Source organism: Phalacrocorax carbo, chromosome 8, assembly GCF_963921805.1.
Source record: "Phalacrocorax carbo chromosome 8, bPhaCar2.1, whole genome shotgun sequence".
Taxonomy (NCBI): Eukaryota; Metazoa; Chordata; class Aves; order Suliformes; family Phalacrocoracidae; genus Phalacrocorax; species Phalacrocorax carbo.
In genome coordinates this window covers 497,088-524,560 of record NC_087520.1, presented here as the reverse complement: position 1 = coordinate 524,560, position 27,473 = coordinate 497,088, and the positions used below count along the sequence as shown (strand labels likewise).

The window sequence follows — 27,473 nt, the reverse complement described above, 5'->3', positions numbered from 1 at the left end:
CGGGGACCCGCCGGCCGCCGCTGCTCCGGGGCTGCTCCGGGGTTCCCCTCCTGCCGGCCGCCGGCGCCGGGCGGCTGCGGGGTCCCGCCGCGGCCCCCGCCCGAGGTAGGTGTCCTGCTGGGCTCCGCGCTCCGGGCCGGGGCCCCGCGTTGATCGGCTTCCCCCGCGGCTCGGGGGGTTACTCGGTGCCGGCGGCAGCCGGGAGCGCGGTGCGGGGTTTGCGGGAGGAAGCTTCGCGGGTGCCCGCAGCGGGGTGAGGGCTTTCGGGGGGGGGGTATGTCCTGCGGGCACGCTGCCAGAGGAGGGGCTCTGGCGGGGCGAGAGCCGAAGGCGACACCAGTGGAACCTGCTCTCATCCTTCCCGAGCTTTGTGGCGGCTGCGGAAGGGTTCAGAACAATCTTCAGTTTCTCCGGGACGAAAGCGGTAGGATGGTGCCATGTGTTGCTGCCTTGCTGCCCGGTTTCAGCTGTTCAACAGAACAGCAGCAGCCCCTAAGCAGCGCTTAAGCAATGAAGAGGTGTTTTGTGAACCCCTTTGAGCTAGTCCCCTCCTGAGGAAGCCCGGTGGTCGCCCATCAGGGGTAGTTCTAACAACGCAACTGGCGGCTCGCCTTTTGGATAAACCTCCCAGGCTTTCCTTGGCCCTGCGAGCTCCTCTCCTCATGAGAGCACAGCCCGCTTGCGCTGCAGGTGTCAAACCCGGGCAGCGGCACTCCAGTAGTTGCTTTTCCTCTGCTCTGCTTTTGTTTTACATCTATCTGTTGAGGATGAAGCGTGCTTGGCAATGGGAAGGCCTGGCTCTGAAGGTGGGGGCCCGGGCATTCCCGAGCGGCTGCTTTCTCGCACCTGGACAATTTCTGCGTCGGCCGCCAGACCCTCTGAGGAGAGCCCGGGACCGCGGGCGAGGGGAGCTGCTGCCACGCCGCTCGTGGGATGAGTGGTCCAACCGAGCAGGAGGTTAATGTGGAGGCGTTAGTCATCTTGGCCCGAGGGAAAGTAATTATTTTAATAATTTTGTGACTTCACAGTGTGAAACAGGAAAAGATGTATCATTACTGTACCCTGAGCACACTTTATAAAGATACAAACCCAAGCATGTATTACTCGGACTAGCTTAACTTCAAGGAACACCTGTACTCCTTCCTCTTGTAGCTTTTATGTATTGACGTATTGTCAAAAATAAATTAAGCTACCGACTGCTATACAGGAAAATTTCCTTGAGCAGCTGGCCTTGGTTGACACCAACAAGATCACAGTAATGTAGAAGCATCAATATGTGAACCTGATTTGCAGCTGTTACATCTGAAGGTGTGTTTTTCCTCTGAGGAGTAAATTTTTTAGCTTTAAAAGAGCTGCTGGTGTAGCTTTGTTTCAGACTGAAGGCTCAGTCTGTTCCCTTCAGAGGCACCGATAGGGATCGCAAACATTTGCTGCTTCATTTGTTTTATTGTTGGATCTTGTTTCAGTTCTCTGAGATGAGAAATCAAGATTTTAGGGTTTTTTAATAGATTGCACTGGGTTTGGCCTTTTGAAAGATGCAAGCTCCCCTGCTCCTTGCTGGGCATAGTGAGATCTATGTGCACCACAGCAGCAGCGTGGGTGGGTTGCAGCTGAGATTGTAAAATGCCTTGGAGAGAGAGTGCCTTGTGTGCTGCCTCTGATCTGTTCTGGATGCCTCTCGCTAGTGCTGGGAGAGACTTTGAGGAGTGCTGGGAGACCTCTCAACCGCGGCTGCCATGGGGAGGATGGATACCATTGCAGGCAGCCGTACATCACTTCGGCAGCTGCTGCAGTGTGATCTACAGTTGGGTTCCCAGGGTTGTCCTATTGGGGATGAATTTTACATCACTGCAGCCCAGTTCGGGAAGACGCCCGAATATAGAGGTTGCTTTTAAACTACAGGCAATCTTTGGCGCTTGTTTAAAGTAATCATCCTGACCCAGGGCGTGAGGTTAGAGCTTAGTTCCTGGCTGAGTGGTGGAGATCAAGTTAGCTGGAGGGAAGGAGCTGAGCATGCTGGTGCAGGGAACCCGCAGCATCCCATGGCAGTTCCAATTCCCAAGATTCTCTTTGCTCTGACATTTTTTAAACGATTCCTCCCTTTTGTGCTTCAGTACTGCAATTTTGTTAAAGTAAAAAAGTGAAGCTACTCAGTAGCTGTGTTTCCAGAGTGTAGATGTGAGGAAAATGAGTGAGGCTGTATTGCATCCTTAAACATTCAGTGAAAATACAAATGCCCTAGAGGATGCTCCAGGCTGGACAGAGTCCAGATTGTCCTGCACTGTCACCCCCTCATTTTATTCTTCCAGGGCTTTAGAATTCCAACAAGAATTAAACGTGTATTTCACAGGGATGTTAGTATCAAAATAAGCAAATAAAGGTGCTTTGCATGTAAATGCTTTAAAAATAAAAATGCTACCGTATCCATATAATATCATTCAAGCTATCTTGAGTGTCACTAAACTATATGGAACCATATGCTCCAGTATACACATAGGTGTTTGGGGGAGAACGGGAGAATTAAAACCAGTGATGTCTGATAATGAACAGACCTGTCCTTCTGCAGTGTAGGAGGAAAACCAGCCACTGCAGCCAGCACTGAACCATAAATCAGAAGGTTTTATTGTTTGTTCATAGTTCATATAAAAAAAAAATTTGAAGAAACTGAATGGTAACTACACCTTGATTTTCCATGAAATCTTTTACCTTTTAAAAAAAAAGGTATGATTTTGTCCCAAATGAAAGACTTCTGTAACAGATTAAATCAAAAGTTTGACACTTTGAATTTCTTCTTACATAGCTTTTTTACACTTCCATGTGACTTCAGTAGTCAGAGGTGCCTCGATGATTTTATCTAGCCAAGTCACTATGTCCATTTATTTTGGATATTGACCTCACTACAGTTAGTCATCACTGAAGGTACAAAATATAATTGGATGGGATATAATAGCTGGATGATACAGCAAACGTGAGCCAGATCCTCAGATCTTTTGGTCTGTTAGTCTCTGCCTACGCTGCCCTCAGTGGGCAGCGGTTCTGGTCTAGGTTACAAGGTTTGATGTTACTGGGTTTCTCTAGTAAACTCCATTGTAATGTGCTTTTCCCCTGATATTCGGTTTTATCTCCAAGCTGCAAAATGCTTCTTAATCCTGAATGATGATGAAATTTTGCCTCCTGCCTCCTGCAGGATGAACCAGCAGAACGTTGCCCGGCTCTGCTGGGGGTGACCGGTGGGTAACGCTGTCCTGGAGGCTCCAGCTTCGAGGGGGATAACGTAACTGAGAGAAGTGGAGAGAGCAGAGCCTGGGCTGGGCACGCCATGGGAGCAAACACCTCCAGCAAGTCACCACCCTTCGTTGAAAATGAAGATGGTAAGAGCTTTTCCTAGCTGTTGTCTGGGACTGCAGAGTCCGCCAGTGCAGAGGTGGTGACTGAGGCACCACCAGCTCGCCTGCTGGGGTTGCAAACACCCGGACGTCTTGGTTGCGCGAAGGGGTGTCAAGGTCTGCGGCAGCGGCGTGCCCTTGCTCTCCTGCAGAGCTGTGGTCACCGGTCAGGTGGTCCTTTCGCCTCCCCCCTCTGCAGCTGGGCACCGGGAGAATAACTGTTGGCAGAGGTTTGGTTTTGAGATGTCTCTGGGATGCTGCCAGGCGCTTCGAAGGCGGGGAGGGAATGCTGCTGTTCTGGAGGCAGGGGAGGTTTGTTCTGGAGATCGCAGCACGAGCAGGACAGGTATGAAGTGCAGTTGGAAGATAGCTTGAGTGATGCTTGTTCCCATCCCTGCTGTGGGCTTGGTGGGAGGGCCACTGAGAGAGACCCGGTCAGCAGCAGCAGCGGTGGAGGATCCTGCTGACTGCCCAGCGGGGCAGCTGCACCCGTCGGTACTGGGAGGCCAGCACACGGCCTTGGTTGCCTGGAAAAGGAGAATACATTGCTGAGAGCAGTACTGGAGGCCAGTGTCACTATGCTGCCAAGGTTATAGAGACGGGCATTAAAAGATTGTTCCATAAATATATTTCCTGTTGCATGAGTCAGCTTGCTAACCGTACCCAGGTAAAAGCCCATATGGCAATCATAAAACGCATATGTAGATAAATACAGATAAAAGTAAAATATATAAGAACCTAGACGAGTCATAGGCTGCTGTCCCAAAGGTAAGAGCTCCAGTCAGGGAGGATGTAATCCTGATTACTGGGGACTTAAGGGGAAAAGGAGGGGACATTGGCCAAAACCTGGTCTTTCTCACTCAGCTCCTTGAGGGGAGAGGTCTCGGGGAGGAACATGCTTTCATTCCGGAAAGGCAGCGATTACACCCCGAGCAGCACCGTTAGTGCTCGTGGCACGACAGTGCCTGCCCCAGGCTGTGACCATCCCGCCGCTCGGTCTCCGTGTGCCGCGGCCGATGCACGTGGCTGCCTGGGGAAGGGAAAGCGACTCTGCGCAGCAGCGTGTTCCCCTCATTGTCCCCAACCACCCTGCTGTGACCCAGCCCATCCCTGTCCGCCTCGGTTTGTTGTCCTGCACAGAAGATCTTGCACTTTGGGGTCTGTGTTCACCGTTGTCGCCCTCCGGGCACGAAGGGCCAGCTCTGCGTGTGTGTCTGGCTAAACTGGCTCTTGTCCCCAAATGAATAATGCAACTGCTTTGATTTTTCTTTTTCATATTTTTTTCCAGTTACTTTAATGTGAAAGAAGTCCTTGCTGTGAGTTTTTTCTGGAGATTTTATTCCTGGTGCATCTAAATGCTCAGTATTGGCATCTCTCATAAATACCTGCCTGTGCTAGCTCAGGATGACTAATACTTTTCACATTCCTGACCACCTTCCTTGGGGTGATAAGTCCTGGCTGTGAGATTGACTGTAACAAACTGAGTTTTCATTGGGGTGGCTGGTCTCTCTGCTGAGTCTTCCTCTGGGTTCAACATGCTTCGTGCAGTATCAGCTCCTGTGACTGAGAAATAAATAACAGCCCAGGCAATGCAGTGACCTGTGCAGGGTGACTGTCCTTGGGGCAGTAGATCTCCTCAGACTGGTGATTCCTTATGAGAACCAATTCTGTGCTTGGAAAGGGCTTGGCTTCAGCAAACAAAACCTGACAGCATGTGAAGCCCCTGTTAGCTCTGTGGCAAAGGGCACTGGGCTTCCCAGTTGTGAAATGCCGTACCCCGTGCGCCGTGCGTTTGTGTGTTGTGCTGGCAAGTCAAGGGAAAGGCCCAGTCCTGACCATCTCGAGGGGTTCAGTGTTGATCTGCTGAGTTTCGGGAGGCCCAGGGGTCACCCTGGCACCCAGATACAGTGTCCAGACCGGTGCAGTTGTGCTTTTGTGGCCCTGCCCAAATTTAAGAAGTGGTAGCGCATTTTTTTCTCTAATTAGTCGTATTTTAGTATACTGGAGGGAGAGGAACCCAGCTGAAATGGCAATGTCCCCTACTAACTTTTCCATTATCTTGGCAAATTTGTGACCTTAGATGTCACAATCTTGTCCTTGTTCTAATTTTAATTCATTTCAGTTTTAATCGAGAGCTGCTGGGTACAGCAGGAAGCAGCACATCGGCTCTTCTGCTCCGTGACACTGGCAGGTCACGGGGCTGCGGCCGCTGCAGAGCGATCCCACCTCTTTGGTTGTGCCACAGAGAGACTTACCCTTTGGGACCTGTGCAAATAGGAACAGCAGTGAACGGTACAAGTGCTCCGGTGCCAGGAAGGCACCTGATTCTTCACAGCCCGAATTCCACCTCCGGCAGTTCAGGGCTGCAGCTGCATCGGCCGGCCGGGCAGCTGTCTGCCAGGTGCTGCTCACGGGGGGCTTTGCTGGGACCCACTGCCGGGGGTGGTGAGAGGAAGAAATATCCCAGTCCAACGAGCATTTTGCCATTGCACCAAAGAATTGGGTCTGCTTGTCGGAGAACTGTGCTGTGATGGTCAGCGATTTCATTTCTCTGTAGTACCTATCAATTTGCTTAAAAAACAAACAAACAGACAAAAAAAACCCAACCCACCAAAAAAAACAAAACAAAAAAGAAAACAAAAAACCCACCCTTGACTTGGAGAGAATACTCAGGCAGTTGCAACAAGGTGAAAGCTTTTGCAAAACAGGGTTGTTAAGGACTGACTCAAGGGTGAAAACATCTGGATTTATATTGTGCCATAGTTTTCTGAATAGGCGTGGGCAAATTACTTCACTTTCCTGTGCCTCCGTTGTTCAGCAGTGGGCTCCCTTCTCCTCCCACAGCTCGGCCGTTCACCCCATGGAGTGTGGACCACCTTCTGCCGTGCAGACACAGGCAGCACGCAGCAGGGCAGCAGGGCTCGCGCCTCGCTCGGGCTCCCGTCGTCCTTTGATATGCACACGTAGTCATAGTGCCTCTTGCATGTTTTTCCAAACTGCTGTTGCTATAATTTGACTATTTTCTGTGACACCATGATTTTAATTTTTTTTTTTGAGATGGATTTCTCAAAGGGGCTTTGTTTGCCTTCGGCTGAAGTGGGATGACAGGATTATTTTTCTCTCAGCGTTTCCTCTGAGTAGGCACGGTTGTGGATAATAAGCTACTGAGATGGAAAGAAAACGTAATAACCAGACAGCAGGTTCAGTGGTGCAAGGTGATCTTTCCTCCCGATGTAGTCAGGATGAGACCATGTTAAAAACTGGATTTTGTTTGTGCTGCTTGTGGGCAAAAGCGTGGGGAAAGCATCCCGGAGGATGCAGGCAGATATTCTCCCCAGCTGGCCAAATCTGTTGGAAGGTAAAGGAGAAATAGGTAGTAGGAGAGGGCAGTGGCTGGGTGAGAGGGACATATATCATTCCGTGGTCCTTCCCAGTGCCCTCTCTAGTCCACCCTCAGCTGTTCTGTCTTTAAATTGCCCCAGGACTCAGAAGAGCGTTAGATCTATCTTTGTTCCTCTACCTGGATCTGTGCCGAGTTTGGCTCCCCGATACGGAGGGACTTGCCTTAGGATTCCTTATTCTGTGGTAGCACTTGTTTTCCTGAGGCTGCAGAGAAGGAAGGGAGGGAGGAAATATAATGAAAATGGGGGAAATTACAGTGACAAAAGGAAGACGAGTCATAACAGACTGTGCGGTGTTGCGCTAGCTGTGCTGGGGTGGGCGACAGGGCTGGGAGGACGTGAGCCCCCTGAATCATTGTCTTCCACTTGGCAGGTGGAGTTTGGGGGCTTTCACAGGGTTGATTTGTCTTAATGAGGATGTTTTTCATGGCTAGTTAGGTTCTGTATTTTTTGTCTAAATATTGTTCCTTGAACCTGGGTTTAGAAATACAACCCTGCTTTCAAAATGATATTTCATGCTTATGCTTCAGTTGGTTCTTTATAGCAATTGCATTATCTTCCTTGGCATCTCTTAAGCATATTTTGTCCGAGTTGGCATATCACATGAATTTTCTCTCTGAAGGGCAAATGGTTTGGCTTTTTCATTGTTTTAGATGCCATCAGGCGGTGAAATGAGGCTTGTCAAATCTGCAGACGTGGATTCAGGATGAAGAGCATGTGTTTGGTTCCTGATTTGGACACCACAAATTTCAGTACTTTTGGAAGTGAGACTCTGGGCTGGCTCACTGTGAAAATCAGGGATGGGAGGAAAACTAAAACAGGGAGAGGTTAAAATGTGATCGTACCTAGTTTGACAGTCTTAAATAAAAAGTACGTAATTCAGCTTTCCTACCACCAGCTCAGTTATAGACCCATGTTTAAAATGTGAATGAAAACATTAATATTAAAAAACAAGGAGGTAGAGGGTGTTAGTGTGCTTGTGAAAGCATTCCTGTTAAAAGACAATAGAGGTAGAGGCTGTTAACATGCAAGGTCTGGCTGCCGGCTTAACTCCTCTGGATGCGCAGCTGTTCCAGATGTTAATGTCCAGACCTCTGCGATTCGTGGTCTGTCCCCCTCTCGCAGAGCCCCGTGTGGGGTCCCAGCGCCTGGGACCCGAGACTCCCCTCTCCCCGCAGTCACGGGCTGCATTGCACGGCACGTAGCTCCTGCGCTGACCTCTCTGGCAGGCACAGAGGGCTTCTGCCCCTCTCGTTTTTCCCTGCAGGTGATAAGGATCTTCACTCTCCCTTCTTATTCTGCAGGTATCCGCTACCCTCCTCTCAGATGACCTAGGTAAATTCAATCATTGTCAGCTTGTATTTAGCTCTGATATTTGCAACTGTTGTTCCGAGTTTGGAAAAGGGCTTCTGTGCCTAAAAGCCAGTTTTTTTGGTGGTTTTTTTTTTTTTTTTTTTTCAAGTGCTATAGCTGGAAACCATAAACTTTGCTTTGGTTAGATTGCGGCATCCAGCCTGAAAAGGTAATGGCAATGAAAAGGACATATTTTTTTAATTTAGTGTGCCGGTTTAAAAAAATTCTTGAGAATCGTTTACCCAGTGAGTATTACACACCTGGCGAGGTATGCAGCGGCTGTTTTCAGCCTTTTTTTTGGAGGAAGTTTGGGCAGGCTCAGTGGACTGTATGGCAGATTGGTGACCCTCATGCATGATGTTTACACTGAAGAAAAACTACTCTGCCTGGTTAATTTCTTTGGAAAATACATTCATTTCATTAAAAAAAAAAAAAATAGTCCACTAGCGAAGTATGAGTGTGCTTCCCTATAGTCGTGTGGTGGCAAGGATCTAGTGTCTGTCCTGTCATCCTGGAATTAGCTTAGAGGCAGGACATGTCTTGAGGAAAATGGGTTTATTTCTGACAGGTATCTTGTGCAAGTCTAACAAGGAGGATTCGTCTGTTGCTGTGGCAGAGCGATTACCAATGGCTTCCTTGTCAGTCTCATCTGACAGAAAGCTTTGGGGACAAACGCCTCTTGGTTTCTGTGCCGTCCCGCTCAGTCGATGAAGAAAGCAGCAGGTGACAATTATGTTGGCAGCAGCACTTTTCAAGACAACCTGTGGTCTCAGAAAGCACAGAGAGGAAAGGCTCTGTAGCCTGGAGCACAGGTTCAGGCTCATGTGCCAGTGTTTCTGTGAAAACAAGATTTCAAAGTGCCTGTTCACTCCGCAGATGACCAGACACCTGGTGTGTGGGTCCAGTACTGGCTTTAGCGCCTGGCGCAGCCGGAGCCCGAGCACGTCCGAGCCCTCTGTTACCGTAGGAGTTGTCTGGGAAGATCTGAGCCGGCTACAGCCCCGTCCTCCACCTCAGCTGGAGCCGGAGTGGTGGGCTGCGGCAGAGCGAGGGGGCCGGGGGGCTCGGCACACCCAGACCTGTCTGCTTGGCGATGGTGCGAATGTAATCGGAGTATTTCAGGTCAGCCTGAGAGGGCAACGCCAGTGGCTCCTGATGGAGCCACCAGGCAGGGCTTTCATGCCGGACATCCACTCGGAGCCTGCGCCCTGGAAGGAGCCCGTCGGCAGCCTGCAGCGAGTACCAGGTCGGCTTTGGTAGCACAGCCTGGAGCTGCAGGCTGCGGCTGGAAAGGCACCCGCAGGTGCCCAGGCTGCTGTCATCAGGCATAACTGGACTTCTTTGTACAGCAAGTCCTTTCGTGCTTATTTTGCCTGAAGCTGAAAGGAAAAGAGACCTTGAGGTTTTAATCTTGTTTAGCAAAATGCCGGAGGTGGTGCGAAGTCTTGTCTGGTGCAGAACACCCGCTGTTTGTGCCAACACAGGGTAATGATGGTAATAGCCCCAAGGCGGACCTCCGGGGAGGCTGGAGGTTACAAAGGATGGGTATTTTTGAGAGCTGGACCCGCTGAGAGCAGCGTGGCCGGTTGCCCTCTGAGACGGTCGTTAAGCTGGCTGTGGGCAGTCGGCCTCGGCCGGCAGCGGAGGGTGCCACAGGGCGGGCGAGGCAGAGGTGGACGCGGTGTTTCGCGGTTCCTGTGGCCTCGGGGGGGGACACAGCTCTCCCTCGCAGCCCCGCGTTGGCTGCCGGCCCCTTCTCCCAGAGCGCGAGCAAGAGGGGCACGAGGCGAATGAGCTCGGCCGTTCCAAGCCCACGTTGGTGGTGTCTCTCAGTTCCAGGGGTCACGCTAATTAAAGCTGATGAGTTGTTATAAATTTATCAGAGGGCTGTTTCTGCTGTCTTGAATGAGTGTTTCAGTGCGGTTTGGTGCAGCCAGCAGCGGCTGGCGAAGGAGCAGATCCCTGAGCGCGACCTTTCCGTAGCTGGCCGCTGCTGGGCACGGTGCTGCTGTGCCAGTGTCTTGGAGAAGCATTAGCAGGATTTGGAGCATTCAGCTGGCTAATCATTGCTATGGTTCCTCATCCAGCAATCGGCAGCAGGGTTTGAACGTGGTACAGTTAATCTGTTTGCTGTATGGTAATTTGATTTGCTTTTTTCCTGGATCTGTTTATTGTCTGAGATGAAACACAGGCAACTTCATCCTGGCTCATCAGAAACACTTGATATGTAGGGTCCTTCAGATTGGCACTTACAAAACGTTCTCTGTCGCGGTGCGGATGTCTGCCTCCCAGCCCCATCCCTGGCCAGAGGCCAGAAGGGCAAGTGAAGTGCATGGTCACATCCCTCCCTCCCTGTTTCAATGCACCGTCTGCAAAGCTGCTGCTCCTCCGCTTCCCTTCCGAGCAGAAACGGCCGTTCTGGGTGCTGAGTGGCAGCAAAGCTTGTGTCCAGGGTTGCTGTGTTTATCTGGTACAGTTATCGAACGGCTGGCTGGAATACCACAAAGGTATGAAGATCCCGCTGCCCATTTACATCTTCACATGGTATAAACGTTTGATGGGCTAAACTTCTTTGCATTTGGTTTCAGCAGGAATAAGATGACACTTCCATTTTTAACAGGCAGGGCAGGGTGAAAACATTCACGTGCTGGTTCCTTGCCTGATCTGCCATTGACAAAGGCTGACCCAGGGAACTTGCCTTTGCAGCTGAGCTGGGAAGACAAAAAGCCTGTTAAACACCAAGTTTTAAACACCACCCAAATCTCCAAAAGCTGCAGAAGGTTGCTTGGGTATCCTGCATTTTTCTCAGTTCTTATCTTAAGGAAAAAAAATGTAGCAATAATATAATATCATCAAATGTTTGCTCAGTCATTTAACGTTTTAATGCTTGCTCTTTCTTGCAGTCACCTTTGACCATTTTGAAATTTTGCGAGCTATTGGGAAGGGCAGCTTCGGAAAAGTAAGTATTCTGTGAACTAATCACCATTTGGAGAGCTGGAAATGTAACTGAGAAGTGGGTGAATGAGAGGCTCATGTAAGAGTAAAGAAATAAACCCCTGCATTGTCAATGAGCTTTGACCTGAGCTTCAACTCCTGGTGATCAAGAAAGAATCACAGCCTGATTCCTCATCCATTCCATAGCCAGAAATTATGTTACAGGAGATTAAAATGAGATACTGATAAATCAAATGAGCTGAATTTCATTATGTTTCTGGATAAGCATTTTTTAAGATTCCCCAACAAAGCAACACTGAAAAAACATCACGACGCATGTTTAATAAAGAACTACAATCAACACAAAAGACCTGGCAATTTTTTTTAAGGGGATATTTCTCTGTGAAACTGTTCATTATTAAGCTTCAGGTTACAGTCATAGGTTAGTTTTATTTTCATGCTGTTACGGAATTCCGTGCTTGTATACGTTGACAGAATTCCAGAAGGTCACTTGCCTCTTCACATAAAGGCACTTTCATGCCAGAAATGGGGTTCGTCTTAGGTGCAGAGTGCAACAAAGGTCTCTAGACAAAGAGATTTATTTGGTGACGAAACAAAAAAGGTTGACTGAAACTTTGCAAATTCATCCCAAACTCATAAACTGTTTTGGAAACAAATCTGAAAAAAGCAGTCTGTTTTGGTTTGTGGTTTTACAAACTCCAGGTCTTTCACTGAAGCAATGTTTCTTTCTAGATTTGATGAAGTACAACTGTAAGAAGGGTTAAAATTCAAACCCCAACACCCCCCCAACAAAGCCCAAGGTTCTTTGACCTGAATGAAACTTATAAAGAAGGGGGAGATCAAGTGCTGCTCCCCAGTTTCTAACCTGTAGTTCTGTGGTGGAAAGGATGCTTCCAAACAGTAACTGATGTGGGAGGGACGGACACAACCAAGATTTGTTAGTGCTATTAAATAAAATGTTGACTCGTACGCGATTCCCTATCTCTTATCTTTGTGGTGATAAATTCCTTCCCCTCACCTTCATCCCAGCAAAATTTCTTCTTTGGCTGAAAACTATGTGAAGGATTTGCTGGTGATGTGCAGCGTTGCAGCATCAGTGCATGGAGCTGTGGCTTGGCAGTGCGGACTTTGCTAAAGCTGCTGGAGAACACTCGTGTGACCATGTTTAACCTGCCTAAATTTGCTGACAAATCATCTCTGATTTATCCCTTTATTTTTTTCGCTTAGGTCTGTGTTGTGCAAAAGACCGACACCAAGAAGATGTATGCCATGAAATACATGAATAAACAAAAGTGCGTGGAGCGTAATGAAGTGAGAAATGTTTTCAAGGAGCTGCAGATTATGCAAGGCCTGGAGCACCCCTTCTTAGTTAATTTATGGTAAGATATCGCTCCTTTGCTCGCTGGCTAAGTCAGCATTGTCAGTTGAAGACACCTTTGAGAGCAGACTGGCCCACCTTCCCGCTGCGAGCCGGCGCTGGGAGCAGGTGGGCTGTCGCCATCGCAGCGTGAGAGGCGGCGTGCCGGGCGCGGGTCTCGCTGGCGGCGAGCGGGCAGCCCGAGGCGCTGTCTGCAGGGCGAGCGGCAGTGGCTGCCTGTGATTGCCCTGGAGAACACGTGTGCATGCACCGTGGGCCGGTCCTGTGGTTCTTTGCTGGAGGTGGGGGTCCTTGTCTGTTCCACTGACCGGGGCTCTGGTTTCAGGGGAATCTTGTTTAATTAAGCAAGAAGTTAGCCCCCTCATCCCCCCCGACAAGCACAAGAGAGTTTATTCGTGTGTTCCCTTGTGGTTTCTTCCTAGGCAGGTACTGCTCGTTACCATAACCCGGTTTTATTTAATAGTGCTCTTTTGCAACAACCAGCAGCTCCCAGGACCACACAGTAACAGCATGGGATTGATAGCCAAGCAGTGCTCTGTTTGCAGGGTTTTGCTTGTCAGTGCTTTCTTCTCATCACCTCCTGATTCTCATTTTGTGGTTTAGTTTGTACTTTAAACAGCCTGCCTTAATACCTTATTGATATTTGTCTGCATTGATGCTAATCAGCAAAGATAAAAGCAATTTATCATTGCGTTTACTGACAGAAGAATAATACCATTCAAATTTTATTGCAGAAACCCCATATATCTATAGGGGAAACGTGCACATAAGAGTCTCTTTCCTTTAAGAGTACCTGATAAATGCAACCTACGTGCTCTGGTTATAGTAGTTTTTCAACCATTAGCAATGGGATTGACCAGCTGAGTGATAAAAGACACACTAATTCTTCCCTCTTGGTTTGAATCAGCGTGTTTTCCTGCAGTGGGTCAGTAGAAATGAATTTTAAGTAAGGCTTTATTACTGTTACAGTCTGCCAGGTTAATTTTATTAGGGCACCGGTAACATTTCAGGTGGTGTGGTCTCATACACCATGCAATCAGTGGCCAATATCCTGTAGTCATAGGATTCCTCTGGGGTGGTGGGTAATTCCATTTATTGGATATTGGATATATTTTTAGAATGAGGTAGAACTTACCAATGCTAAACACAAAAACAAATGAGGCTAAAACACACTGAAGATCGCAAATCTTTGAATAACTTTGTGTTCCTTTTTTGAAGTCTCCTATAACTTGAGTGCTGTTAGACGAACTCGTGATTTTGATGGTATTGCCATTAAGTGTTGTTCTAAATACGGTTTGAACGAGAACCATGCATCTAGACCTCCCAGAGCTTTGGGCGTATCTCCAAAATTTGCTTTCCTACTTGAACAAGCACTTCAGGCAAAACTCACTCAGCAGCTGAGAACTAAACAGCGTATGCGTATGTGTAGACCTGTAAAAACCAAATCATGCACGTTTCCCTCCTGTTCTTATCATGTCATCCCTGGTTTGGGTATAGCCTTTAGCTTTCCTGCACTCTGAATGATACATAGACTACAAGCTTCATGGGGAGCAATGTTCTGGGTCATGGTGCTGCTCATCGCATCAAGATGCTGGTGTATCGGTAAGAAAAAAATCCATGAGAAAAAAGCTTGTAGCTGATTGTTGGACTGTCTCAAAGGGACACGTGGCAAATAATTGCATCAACTGGGGTCACTTAAAGAGGAACGGCAGATAGCAGCTGCATCCCCTGTTGTGTTGAGCAAATGGGTTTAACAGGCTGCTGCCGGGAGAACCAGAGCCTGGTGCTGAGTGCTGCTGGTGCACAATCTACTGGCTGAGAGCCTGGGCAGGGCTGGCCGTGCTGGTTTAGGGCTCCTCTCTACATTGCTCCTATGGTCAGTTCCCTCGGGTACTTGGAGAAGATGCAGTGTCCATCCTGAAGAGCTGTGAACCCCAAGAGGAACAGAAGGCATTTATCCAGAGCTCCGTGCTGGATTTCCACTGCTGTATTGAGTTACCGATTGCTCAGCCAGCTGGGGCTTGCAGCAAGTGGAGGGACCTTTTGTACACGAGTGTCTGGGGCAGCGTAGGCTATACGGACGGTATTCAGAGCGCAACACGGTGATTTCTGGAGCTGCACCACTCCATAGTCGAAGTGGCAGCTCTTTTAGTTGCTGCCCGTGGCCAGCCTCTCCCGTCGGCGTGCGGTGGGTGGCAGCGGTACCATCTTCCTCCTCACACGTCCCACGCGGAAGCGTTTCGTTAGCTCGCAGCCGCTGGCGGCGGCTGTTAACTGCTGAGCAAACGAAGCTGCTGCATGCTGTACGCTGCCCGGCAATTCGGGGAGCAAGCAGTAAACAAGCGTTAGTGTGAGGTCCTCCCTGAAATAAAAATGCATGGTCCATGCCTCCTGGGTCCTTTCTGGTCTGTGCTGTCAGTCACTGCCACTCATATCCTGTGATGAACGTGCCTGATTGCTGTGCCTGCCTGCCAGACTCCGGTCCATCTCCCTTTGCAACTGTGAGCGGGAGGAAATTAGCAGCAAGCTGCTTAGAGCGGTGGCTTTGGATGTGGCTTTGCTTTTGAAGTGGCTGATAGGAATAGGCTGATGGCTAGTTCAACATTGGTTCTTGTTCTTCTAGTGGGACGGCTGGTAGTTGTTCATACAAGCTGCAGTGATTTGGTTATGGATCTGAAGCTAAATTATTGTTATCTCAGTTATTTTGAGACTATAGGTGGTAGGAGTTTAGTCGCAGCAGGAAACAGAGCATGGGAAGGTCATGAAATCGTTTACCAAGTGAAAAAGTTCCAAGAAATTATGAGTATTCCCAGAGGTACCATGTGTCCCTTTTTAACCTGTCTTTTTTTAAATAGTATCATCCTTGAACTATGCTTATGCCCTTTTAGGTACTCATTCCAGGATGAAGAAGATATGTTTATGGTTGTAGACCTCCTGCTTGGAGGGGACCTGCGCTACCATCTCCAACAAAATGTGCGGTTCCAAGAAGGCACCGTGAAACTCTTCATCTGTGAGCTGGTGCTGGCCCTCGACTATCTCCAGAGCAGGCACATCATCCACAGGTCAGCTGGGACCCCGCAGGTGGGCTGGTGCTCGTACACTGCAGTAGGGGCACCCTTGTTCCTCTGACATGAAAGGGCAAATAGAAGCTTAAGAGCTAAACAAAATGTTCTCACACATACGTTTTCTTTTATATAAAACACTAGGCTTCCCAGATAAAACCATTTCATATAGAACAGAGAGTGTGTTATGTCTCCCTCTGGGATAGCTATGATGCAGCATATTTGATTTGTTTGCTGATCCTGCAAAAAGCTGTCTCTGATAGGTTTAATTAGCTGTAGCTCACTAATAGCCATCCTGTTCCAGGGAAGGTAGATGTCAGCATTCAGAATTCCCCAGCTGTCACCCTCAAAGGTGTCTTCCTTTTGCTCCCCTCCCTGTACCTCACTGAAAGACAAGAGGCGGGACCAAACAGCTTTTTTTTTTCCCTGTACGAGAGTAAATCTCTTCCTAGAAGTGGTGAGAGTTTCTTTTTGGCCACCAAGATTTTTCACGGCCAGTGAAAAAATATTTCAGCTCTTCCCACAGATTCGAAGACCTGCAAAGTAACAGAGGAGATAGAGCTTTTTCTGGTTGGCGAGGCAGGGTTTGGCTCCAGACAAACGTGCAGACAGATGTGCGGCTGTTTCCTACTGATATACTGGGCAATGCAAGCCTTGGGCGTCCACGGGTTCAGCTTAGTAGCTGCTGACGGGGTATGAACAGGGAGGGAGTAGCAGAGGGTTAATAAAGGCAGGGAGAAGATTATTTCATAAATATCACTCCAGAAGAGCATTTTTTTGAGGTGTAAAAATAAAGCATGGTACAAAATTTAAAACTGAAATGACTCTACTTGTTAACAAGGGAAGGAACACACTATTCAAGGGCTGATCGAGAGTGACGCTTGCTCCTGTCCCTAGCGTTTGGCTGCCATTTCCGAGATGCGAAAGCAGAAAGGCTGGCGCTTGGTGTGCCCGTAGCATGCCCCCCGCCGCAGTGGAGAGCACCGGAGGGGTCTTGCTCTGCTTGGGTTGGAGCCAGACCTCCTTGGGGACAGCTCCTGCTCTCTCAGGAGTCTCATCTTTCATGCTGCTGGTTTTGTTTTATACCTGCATAGACTCATCCTCTGACGCACCTGATCTTGGCCGGCCGGCCGGCCCAGCTGCCCCGATCGGGCTCGGGCAGGCACTGCGGGGGGCCAGGGCGCGGGGCCGGCGGGCGGTGGTGGGGGCGTCGCGCTGGCCGCCCCCGCCCGGCACCTGCTCACCGGCACCAAATAATGGGTGAGCGTGAATTAAACATCGTGAAACGCAGGCTCAGCTGTCGCTGTCGTGAGCAGCGAGGGGCAAATCCTCACGCTCTTGGTTTGGCCTGAACAAACCGAGCGGGGCGCAGGCCCAAGGGGAGCGCAGGGAAGAAATTCTTCCCTATTAGTGATGCATTACAGTTAGTAGCAGTGTCGGTAGGACTGAGGGGCTGGAGGTTGTTCACGGTTCAATGCTGTAAGGATGAGTTTGCGTGAGGAGACTGTTCCTCGCGGCGATGAAATACGTGACGGCTGAGGGAGCGCCGGGGGCTGCGGGCCCCCTGCGAGCCGTGTCCCTGCGGGCGCGTGGCCGTCAGCATCGCCGGCGGGTGGGCTGGCGGCCCGCTGCAGCCTAAGGGCAGGTACGAAGAGGACAGCCGAGGGGCAAAACTGGGATTTCCCCGAGGGTTATTTGTAGATACAGAGGGGAGAAGGTAAAGTTCGGGCTGCAGTGTGTGTTTCAAGCACCTATACGTGCTTAAGGTGAATCGAGTACAACAAAACGAGTATGACGGTCTGTAAAATTTGCAAGTTATTTAATTAACACTGTAATGCAAGTTGTTTAATTAACACTGTAACCCAGTGGGACAGTATTAGATTGATAAAGTGACTCAGTTGAGTCAATTACACTGCAACATCTTTAACTGGGAACATCAGGAGACAGGCAAGCGATTGCTTACTTTGCCTGAACAAAGCTGTGCAGAGGCAGCGGACAGACTGATGGCTGGATTATTTCCCACCTACATGCAGAAGAATGGGAAATATTTGTTATTTTTTTTTCTGGCTAGGAAATGGTATGACCAGTTTATAAAAAAATCAATCCCTGTTCCTTGTTTGCATCCTGGGAATGATCTCACTGTGCTGGTGTAATTCCATAGGCTGCATTACCAGACTGAGTGAGATCAGAAAAGGCCCAGTGAAAATTTAAAAAAAAATAATTAATTAAATGTTGAAAACTGGGTGAGAAATGAACACCTGTCTTTATGGTTCATTTCAAAACTTTGAAAATATTTTTGTATCAAGGGATTCAAAGAATCCTTTTTTTTTTTTTCAAATTCTTTTTGATGAAACATTTCTTAAAGTTTTTCCTTAAATTGGTGTTTTCTCAAAAATACCAAGTGTGGTGTCACCATCTTTCGCTATCAAATACAGTGCTTCTGACCATCTGGAATATTTGACTCTAACCTGTGGCACAGTTTTGCCGCACTTACTGGGAAAACCTGCTGCTTACCTGAAGCTGCCCCATTGTCTCTTGAAAAAGGCACCTGTCCCTGTGGTTACCTGGGGGATGGGGGATGGCACAACAAAGGTAACTGGTATTTATAACCCACTGGCAGTAGCTTGCGTGAGCAGGTGCCAGAGAGCTGTAAGCCATTACATGATAATTAGATATATTGTCTCTTCTTAATTGCCGGTGCTTTGTGAATTCAAGCTTTATCTTAGGGACTGCATTTTTAAAGATAAAATCCTGAGCCTGCTCATTTTCTTCCCTTTGAACCCCTGGGCCTGGTGAGAAGCATCAGGAAAGGGCAGGGTTACTGCACGTGTGCCTGCCTTGTGTATGTGGCGATCTCCTCGTGGGGCATTAAATCGCCAGGTGCCTGGCTCAGGCTGGTGGCAGGTGAACGGGGACTGGTGTAATTAGCTCATTAAAACCAGGTAATGTCTTGTAAAGTCACTCAGGTGGATACAGTAGGTGTATCAGGTGTACATTTTCTCCCTTCAATGGAAAGCATTTCCCTAGAGCATTGCTATAGGTATTACATTTTTTTTAAATTCAGGAACAAAACCTGTGGGCAACCCATTTGTTTCTAGAACAAACATGTTAAAATAACTTGATTTTTAGTGAGTAAATGGGGAACAGCTCTCAATATAATACTGAAACAGGTTAAGAAGTAAAAGGAGGAAAAAGATAAAAAGAAGCTCTAACGTTGTAGGTGGACTACCTGGGTGCTGCTAGACCAAACCACAGCAGCCTTCACAGCCATAGCCCTGTACCACCATTTCTGCTTCTGCTGTTCAATTAGCCATTCTCTTATTCCTAAATCAAACCCTGCAGGAACATCAGGGCCCAAGAGCCCCAGCAGAGACACCTTCTAGAGCATGATGTTTCTGGAGAGTGTGTTCCACTGGAGCCTGGGCTTTCATGTCACTTCTCTAGGCTAATGGCTGTCTCCCCTTCTCTGCCTTTTTTGCTAGAGACATCAAGCCTGACAACATTTTACTGGACGAGCATGGTAAGTGCCCGTTGCTTTGCGGTCGTGTGTATGCATAAAAGCACAGTCAGAATCGGGACATCCAAGTTAAAATTTAGGTGCTTGCTGTTCTCCTCCTGGCAAAGCTCTCACAGTGAAGAGTTGCCTAATATTTATTAGCTTTTAACTCATTAGAAAAACACTTTGTCGTTTTGTATTTTTTGAAAATCTGTGTAACTGGCTTGTGAGAAATCTTCATTAGCAACCACAGCAATGCTCTCAAAGAGAAAAAGTCAGCACAGGGACAAGGCATATCTGAATCCATTATCACTTCAGAGGCTGTAATAGAGATGCTGAAGCTGCTGAGGAATCACCGTGGCTCGTCTGTGTGACTGGGGTTGCCTGGCAGCACCGAGCCCAGACTCTGCCTGTTTTGCATATGACCTCTAATTTCAAAGTGCTAGCTAATTATTTATTTAGGAGCTGTCAGCAAAGCTGCTTCTGCCTCCAAGTGCGGTAACCTCCCTTCTGCCTCACTCGGTACTTCTGCTGTTGCCCCGTGCACAGACCGATGCAGAGACCCATCCTTCCTCAGCCTCCCGCCGGCGTCCACCGATGTGCCGTGGGCCTGCTGGGCCAGGCGGGGCTGGGGTGCTCCCGGCACCCTCCCAGCCAGCGCTGTGCGGAGCCTGAGCGGGACTGCGTTTGGTCAGTCCTCACCCGCGGACACGGTGACCTGTCGCCACCCTCCAGGAGCTGCCCTGCCTCTGTGCCCCGTAGGGCTGGGGTGACACAGGCACCCGAGAGGGAGCTGGGAGCACTAGAGCCATGGAAATGTAGGTCAGCATCCTTCTAAAGAGGGGAAAAACGGGGGAAAAGCTTTGCTTGTCTCTGCAGTTGCCTTCAGCTCAGCAGGATGTAACCTGCAAACTTACATAATGACACTGCAATTTGGGTTGATTTTTGAGCCTATGCTGTGTTTGCTGTGATATTTTAACTGTCTGTTGCAGAGGTTTCAGAGTAATTTTCTGTGGATGTGCCCTTGACTTCAGTGTCCTTCTGAGTATGACTTGAAGTATTTCTTTTCTTCATCCATGGCAGCAAAGGTGTATTGCACACAGTTCAATTTTTTCTTGTCCCCAGAGCAACTGTTATTGTAGCATGTTTATCTATATTTAGCCTAGTAGGTTGTGCTTGTTTTTCAGTATCTGTTTCCCTGTGGAACAGAGCTGCAGCTCCCCATTCCCTTTCCTCTCTCTTCACCAGGCTCTTACAACCATGATCACAAAACGTATGCTATTTGCTTACATCAATATTTTATAATGCTCTTGATTGAGGCCAGTCCCCATAGAGTACAAAACACCTGAAGACCTTCAGCAATCAGACTGTAGTCCTTCATTTTTTTAGACTCTTCTTGTCCCCTAACTCTGCCCATCCTCCTTTCCAGCTGTGAAGTACCTTTCCAGCTGTGACTCCCTCACCCTTTCAGATTTATGTCTCAAAATGCACCCACATCTGTTTAACTGCAGCACCCTTTTTGCTGGTGCTAATCACTGGCGGGGCTGCAGGAGCCCTTGTGCTCATCATCTGATCTCTGTGTAGGAGGCTGGTTCAGGTTTTTGACAGTACCAATGCCTCTCACAATGCCACGTGTTGAAATGTGACTGTCATGAATTTAACACACACCTCATGTGTTTGCCTCTGTCACCCTGGTCAGTGACGTTCTGTATTACCGTATCACTTTCAGCTAAGAAATCAAAGTGAGCCATGAACAAAGTGCAATATGGGCAGGTGCCTTTCTGTGCAATAAATAAAGCAGTTGTTTGCCATCAGGGATTTGGATCAGGTCCCACAGTGAAAAAATCCTTAGCAGATGACCACCTTCAACAGTCATTCCAGGCACAAAGTGATCTCCTCCTTTAATAAGTGTATTGATTTGGCTCAATGACAGCACAGCTCACGTGGGAATAAAAGAATATAATAGATGGCAGTTTCCAAGAATTGTGACTAATTCATCAGGAGTTTTTGGCCCGGTCATTTGTCTAATAAAATTGAAGAAAAGCTCAGTTTTAGCTCTAGTAATATCGAGAGGTTTTCTTTGCAAGAGCCCCATAATGGCTTTGCTCAGTATTATTTCTTGTACCACTGCTGAAAGGATCTCGAGGGCAGTGCTAAAATGGGTGGGTTCATGCCAATGCAGGCACTGCATCATGACCCATATGCTCTCTAATCTTAGCTAATAGAATTATGGCACAGTCTGTCCAAGAGCCTCCATAGTCCTCAGCTGCTAATGTCTCTAGTTTTCATATTCTTTAAAACGTTATCTTGGCTGAATCTGCAGAAGCCTTATATTTTTTGTACAAAAGATGCTCTAGAAAGTTGAAGGAATTATGTAGGTTCCGTTATATCCACCACCAGCATTATGAGGTGCTGAACAGAATAAGAAAATTCTTTGCCTTAATGCAGAACCAAAGGCTTGATCTGAAAGTGCCAATTTCAGGTGGACAGGATGGGCTTTGGAAGGACATGGTGCCCAGAGCACAGCTCTGGCTGTGCTGTTTCAAAACTGGCTGCAGTTAGAGATGCTGAACAATCAGAAAAACATGAGCCTTAAAGTTTGACCTTAAAGCTCTGCAGCAACACTGAGCGCTTCCCTCTTGGTTACCGGTAGCTGCCATCCCTGGTCGCCCGGTCCACCTCCTTCTGTAACGCTGCTGTCGCTGGTCAGCCTTGTCATCCCGTGCGGAGCCTTCTTCCTCAGCCTCGTTTGCTTGATCTGGTACTTCCCCAAGTGGGCTAGTTAATAAAACTTGTCAGTTATTTGAAGTGAATAATTTAAAAGAGGTAGCCAGAGAAAAGTACATTTGTGCTTGGAATGTAAAATTCTTAGAGTCTTTATGATTCATATTTATGAAAACAGCTCCCCACAAAGTGCAATGAGAGCTAGAGATGAAAGGAAAAATGATGCAAGGACATAGAGGATGTACCCAGACAAGACAGTCGTATGTCATTCGTTTCTCTCAAGTACTCCGCAGCAAGTTGATGCCCGTTCTGTAGCAGGCAGGCTGAAGAAGAGAGGACCCAGCTGGTTTTGTGAAGCAGCGTAAGCAGCACGGAGAGACATGCTCTTGACAGATCGGTCGGGTACTGCCTGAGGGGTGAGCTCTGACACCTCGCTTACGCTCTCCCAGCAATGCCCACGCCTCACGGGAGGGACCTCAAGTTTTCCTTTCTTCTTCCAAACTCAAGCCTGACAAGTACCAGGGATTTGGTAAGGAAATCTGTGTCTCGGTGGGACTTGCAGCGCCGAGAGCCCGCAGGGGCAGGCGGGTCCCAGCTAACGGGGCTGTGAGCAGGTCGCTGTCCTGCTGAGCTGAACGTGCCCCATCCCCGCCTGGGGCAGTCTCATGGTGGCGCTTGGCATTGCGGAAAAGCTGGATGACAACTTTATGGGGAGCGGCGGAAGGATTTATTCATCCTTGCCAGATGCTGACATGGAGGTGGAAGTTACGTGATTGTGGTGTGATCCCAGGGCCTTCTGGATGAGGGTCGCGTCTGCCCGGTCTGCGAGCCTAGCAGTAGCGTCAGGAGACGAATGGAGCAGGGCTCAGTGCGAGGCAGGAGCCAGTGCCGAACGAAGAGGTGGTCCTTGTCCCTGGAAACTCACAGCCCAAACCCTGAACGCGCCCGGGTTTGCGTAAAGCATGGCAGTCCTGCTTCCACCAGCTCTGACGGGCGCCTGATCCGTTCCTAGCCTGGCTCCAGGGAGCCGTACACCATCCTCCCAGGCTGCGGACGCACGTGCTCTGGGGTGTATTTTGGACACTGGCCATGGCTGGTAGGGGGCAAGAGCCTCCTATGCTTTACACGCTGCGCATGTCATTGAAGAGACACCGGCAGGAGCGTGGACATGATTAAGTGAAATCACAAAGTCTACTTTTATTCCCCAAAATTTCCCAGCTAGATCAGATATTGCAACAGGCAAACTTGTATTGCCATTCTCATATCACAGATATATAGGCACAATTTTAAAGATTTACTTAAATGATTCATAGCATCCAGACAAGACGGCAGGAGTTCATTATCAAAGCAACAAATTTTGGACCTATAAAGGTGATCTTATTCCACTTTAACTCATGAACTAAAGTGGCAGTGAATCTGTAGCTTTTGAAGCTGGTGACTGAGGGAAGAATTGTCATAGCATCTCCAGCAGTAGAAAGCCACTGCGATTTGATCTCTGTGGTTAGAGGAAACAAAAGCAGTTCATCCACCCTCCGTTATTGCAGAAGAGGGTGGTGAGTCTGCAAAACACAACATACAAAACATTTGATGCTTTTGGTAACGAGTCCCGCTCTGTCCGGGATGAGCAGGTTCAGTGCCTTAGGAGAAGATGCACGAGGTCAGGAGGAAGGAGAGACTGCCTGCAGAAGACTTAGGCTGAACTAACCCACAAGTTTCAGAGAAATTTGCTTGAGTGAAGCCAGCCTTGTATCGATGACCTGTACTGCTGTACATGATCGGCCTACCCACTGATGAGAGTTTATTGAACAAGGAACAATAAATTAAATCCTCAGAAAAAAAAAAAAGTGCATGTGAAAGATCAGGCAAGAGCCAGGTGGACGCATTTCCTTTCCCATCCCTGCAAATCACATCCAGCTCTTATTTCCTTTTCCGTTTGCAGGCAGCAGTTGTGCATATTGTGGTAGTGATAGAAGAAACCATTCCTACCCCACAGAGGGATTTTCATGATGGTTTAATTTCCTGTGCAAGGCTCTTTTCCTTACTGCCAAAGGGATTTTGTTCCATTCTAGAGACATCCTCTAAAGAGGAAAATGGAGAGAGTGCTTGGGACCTGGGAACACCAAAGGACAAGTAGCTAGAAAACAAAAAATATCCAGGATTCTTTTTTTTTTTTTCCAAAACATAGTGAAATTTTTTCTGTGAGAAAAGTTCAGTTTCTTTCCCCCCAAATTTAGAAAGTCTTAAGACAATCATCATTAAATGACTTCTTGGAGAACTCGATTTTTTTTCTCCCCAAAGGGTAAATAAGGGGATATTTGATGTAACAAGATACAGCTGTAAGCAGTCTGCAAGCTGAAATATTTTCTATCACTTCTCCCACCAGAATATTTTTTTTTCCTGGAAACCCCTTTCCATAGATTATTTTACTTTAAGTTTCTGATGCAAAGCTATATCTCATGTGAAATTAAAGCAAATCAAGTTACATGTTAACCTCTGTCTTTCAGGACACGTGCACATCACTGATTTCAATATTGCCACGCTGCTGACTAAAGAAATACAAGTCACCACCATTGCTGGCACAAAGCCGTATATGGGTAAGAACCGATGACAATCACGTAGTCTTGAATTGCCCTTTTATGGGCTTGATTTGACAGCGGTGGTGGGTTACAGATGACGTCTTTTCTGAGGAGTGTTTGAACTCTTTTCTTGCTGATACGCAAGAAAACGCATTTGTTTGAAATGAGGAACAGCCTCGAGAGGTGCTGCAGGGGAGCATGACGGGAGTCCCTGCCCAGTAACGCCCTGGAGCAGCTGGAGCCTGTATGTCTGTCTGCTGGTTTCCCGCACCAGACCAAAGCAAGCGCCCTGCAAACGCAGATCTTAGTGCCGTTGTGCCGTACTGTACAACATGGTTTTGCTTATAAAATAAGATGGTTGCACTCCTGAGATCTTGAAGCATTTCACAAGCAGCAGTGAAGCTACGCAGCAATGATGAAATGCTCCAGTGCTACCCTTGAGAAGGAAAATGAAGCATGAAGGCTTGTATTTGGTCCCTCAGTACATTAGCACAAATCTTATGCTGCTGCATCAGTAGCTCATAATTTGAATTTTTATATAAACTGGCTGCTTTAAAAACTAGCATTACTCTATGTTTAGGGCAAGTGAGTGGACTTCAGACTTGCTGTTTTCCTGGGCTGCAGCATCCGCTCAGCACAGTAGGGAAGAGCCCATATTGTGGTGTGAGGCTGACGCAGTCGAGGGCATTGCTGAGCTGATGCTGGATCTGTATCAGAAAGAGGGGAGTGAGGATTTAGCTCTGATCTCTACTGCTGAGGACACCATCATGTCTTCAAACAGCAGGGCAGGAGGGCAATTGCAACTGGGGTCTGCAGAGCTCATCGGTGACGGTGTGCATTGCCCGTAGGAAAGGGAGGCACAGCTGGTGCAGAGGTGGCTGCACAACTGGAAGAGCAACGCTGAGCCTACTTTTTAGTCTTTCTGAAAATCCCTGCTATTGTACCAGTGTTGCTGGTAGCAGTAGTCGGGGTTATTTCTGCCAACAAGTGAAAACCAGCCACTCCCAGCCCTGGAAAAGGAGATGTACAGAAGGGAAAGCCACAGCCCGGTTCTGGAGGGCTGTTGAGATGGTTCCCCAGTGCTCTCTGGGTTTGCACACTGACCTGCCCGTGGTGTACAGAGCACAGTGCTGCTGCTATAGAAGTGGGGTGCCGGCCTCCAGGTACCCACAGAGCTGAGTAGCTGGGCTGGTTGCTACGGTTATGTACCATCCCATTCCACTTCTTTTTTCAGTTCACAGAAAAAAGTATGCTGTTTTTAGGAAGCTTTTTTATCTCTAGGCAATGGCATGGGGCATTCCAGGCAAAAGAGCTTGCCGGGCAGCTGTAGGAGTGCATGGGTGGGATGTTGTCCCAGGGCAAAGGGGCTCTGGAGTGGGTAGGTCACTCCACAGCAGCCTTGGGTCAGCTGGAGAAAGTTTTTATGAGCACATCAACACACATCCATGGAAGGAAGCTACGCAGTAATTGCTCCCTATGCAGACCTCATTTCCCTACTACTCAAAAGAAATATGCTTCTTCTTCTTTTTCCCTTTATAAGGAGAGTACAGAAAATTTACTTACATTCACTTACTGGTGAAATCAGTGAAGCAATTGACTTTCCAGACAGCAAGAGACCCACTTGATTCTTATAGCACAAGCACAGTTAATAAACATAAAGCAAAATAACATTGACATACCTGGGAGGAATTGGGGCCAGAGCATGCAGGTAATGAAGCACAGAGAAATATCCTGAGCTAATGCTAAAAGAACTCCTGTGCAAACATTACCCAGAACAGTCTTTGTAACCGTAAATTCAACTTTCCGAAGCGAAGCAAAAGCATTTCTATACAGCTAACCCCCGCCCAATACATACTTCCATATACAGTAGCACTCTCTCTCAGACCTAAATGCAGCCTTCCTCAGCTGTTGCATAGCTGAGTCCCGTAGGGCAATCGCCTGGGAATCTCCTTTTTAATCAAGATAACCAAATTGACCTTTCACCTTTGCACCACCAGTGCAATACTTTTAAAAAGCATTGCTCCCTGTTTCGGGGTTTTTTTTAGAGCAATTCTTGCCTCCCAGCTCACACAAAAATCCTACATTTTTTTCCTTAATCTCAAAAGGGGAATTTATCTGCTAAGAAAGAGCATTTCAGTCTGTGCCGCCACCCACTTCCTATTAGCCTGGTAATCTCCTCCTAAGAAGCTGTGGCTCTCAGGCTTCGTTCAGTTAAAATTTGCTTTTCCCTGCCAAGGGTGCAGTTGGCACTATGTCTGCGTTTACACTGCATATTAATGTTTGTAAAGAGCTGCTTTCATTCACTGTGTGAGGCTGTATTTAGGCTCTGCCAGACTGAAGTACTTTAAATATGAACAAAGAGATATGAGTGGGACGGGAACAGCTTTCCAATGTGAAGGTCTACCGAGCGCTAGCTGGGGGCAGAGAGGCTTTCTGGGGGAGGTGTGGAGATAGTCAGGCGATTTTATGCCTAGATTCAGTGAATTAGAGTTAGTCATTACCCCGGAGCACGGTTACTGTGACATAACAGGCAAGTCCTTTGTCAGCAGGAGGACTTTACTCTTTTGGGGCTTTTTGGGCTTTGTGGGCAGAGAGGCACGTGGAGGGGACCGTGGGGCTCTCGGGTGCCGCAGGAGCGGGAGCACGGCCACGTGGGAGGGGCTTTGGGCCAGGACAGTTGGAGTTTTAGTGCTTTGTACAACGTAGGAAATTAATTGGGTCTGGTGAAGCTCTCAGTGGTTATGTAAAGCATTCTATAACCCAAATGAATCGGAGTGTATTTATTGAACATTAAACATTCCAGTTACAAAGGTGATAGCACACCTGCTTCTCGGGGCCATCCCACCAGTTACACACAGTAATCAATCAAGTTTTGTAACAGGCTGCTGAAGTAGAAATTATTGACGGTCCCATTTCACTGCTGGGGAGAATAAGGCACTGAGCAGCTGAAATGCTTGTTTGGGTTTTAACACAGCAGAAGTCGTTTCATACCCTGCTAATTGCACATGTAGTCAGTCAGCAGGGTCAAGGTTTCGAGCTGAGTCTGTTCCCAGGGTGGGCAAATATCTGGGCTAAGCTGACGTGCTGGGACCGGGGTAAGGTCTGGCTTCACCGCGATGGCGCGCGGCGCCGAGCAGGACAC

General features: G+C 48.2%; 1 protein-coding gene across 2 annotated transcripts in view; it reads left to right on the top strand.

The window, feature by feature from the left end:
• Positions 1–29: 29 nt before the first annotated feature.
• The window catches only part of STK32A (serine/threonine kinase 32A), a 36,003-nt gene continuing 8,559 nt past the window's right edge, over positions 30–27,473 (top strand). For both annotated transcript variants that reach the window (XM_064458102.1, XM_064458101.1), the window contains exons 1-7: positions 30–105; positions 3,188–3,371; positions 11,044–11,099; positions 12,323–12,474; positions 15,362–15,535; positions 19,018–19,055; positions 24,260–24,349. In XM_064458102.1, coding sequence (XP_064314172.1) covers positions 3,320–3,371; positions 11,044–11,099; positions 12,323–12,474; positions 15,362–15,535; positions 19,018–19,055; positions 24,260–24,349 — 562 coding nt within the window. In that variant the 5' untranslated portion in view covers positions 30–105; positions 3,188–3,319. The remainder of the gene's footprint in view (positions 106–3,187; positions 3,372–11,043; positions 11,100–12,322; positions 12,475–15,361; positions 15,536–19,017; positions 19,056–24,259; positions 24,350–27,473) is intronic.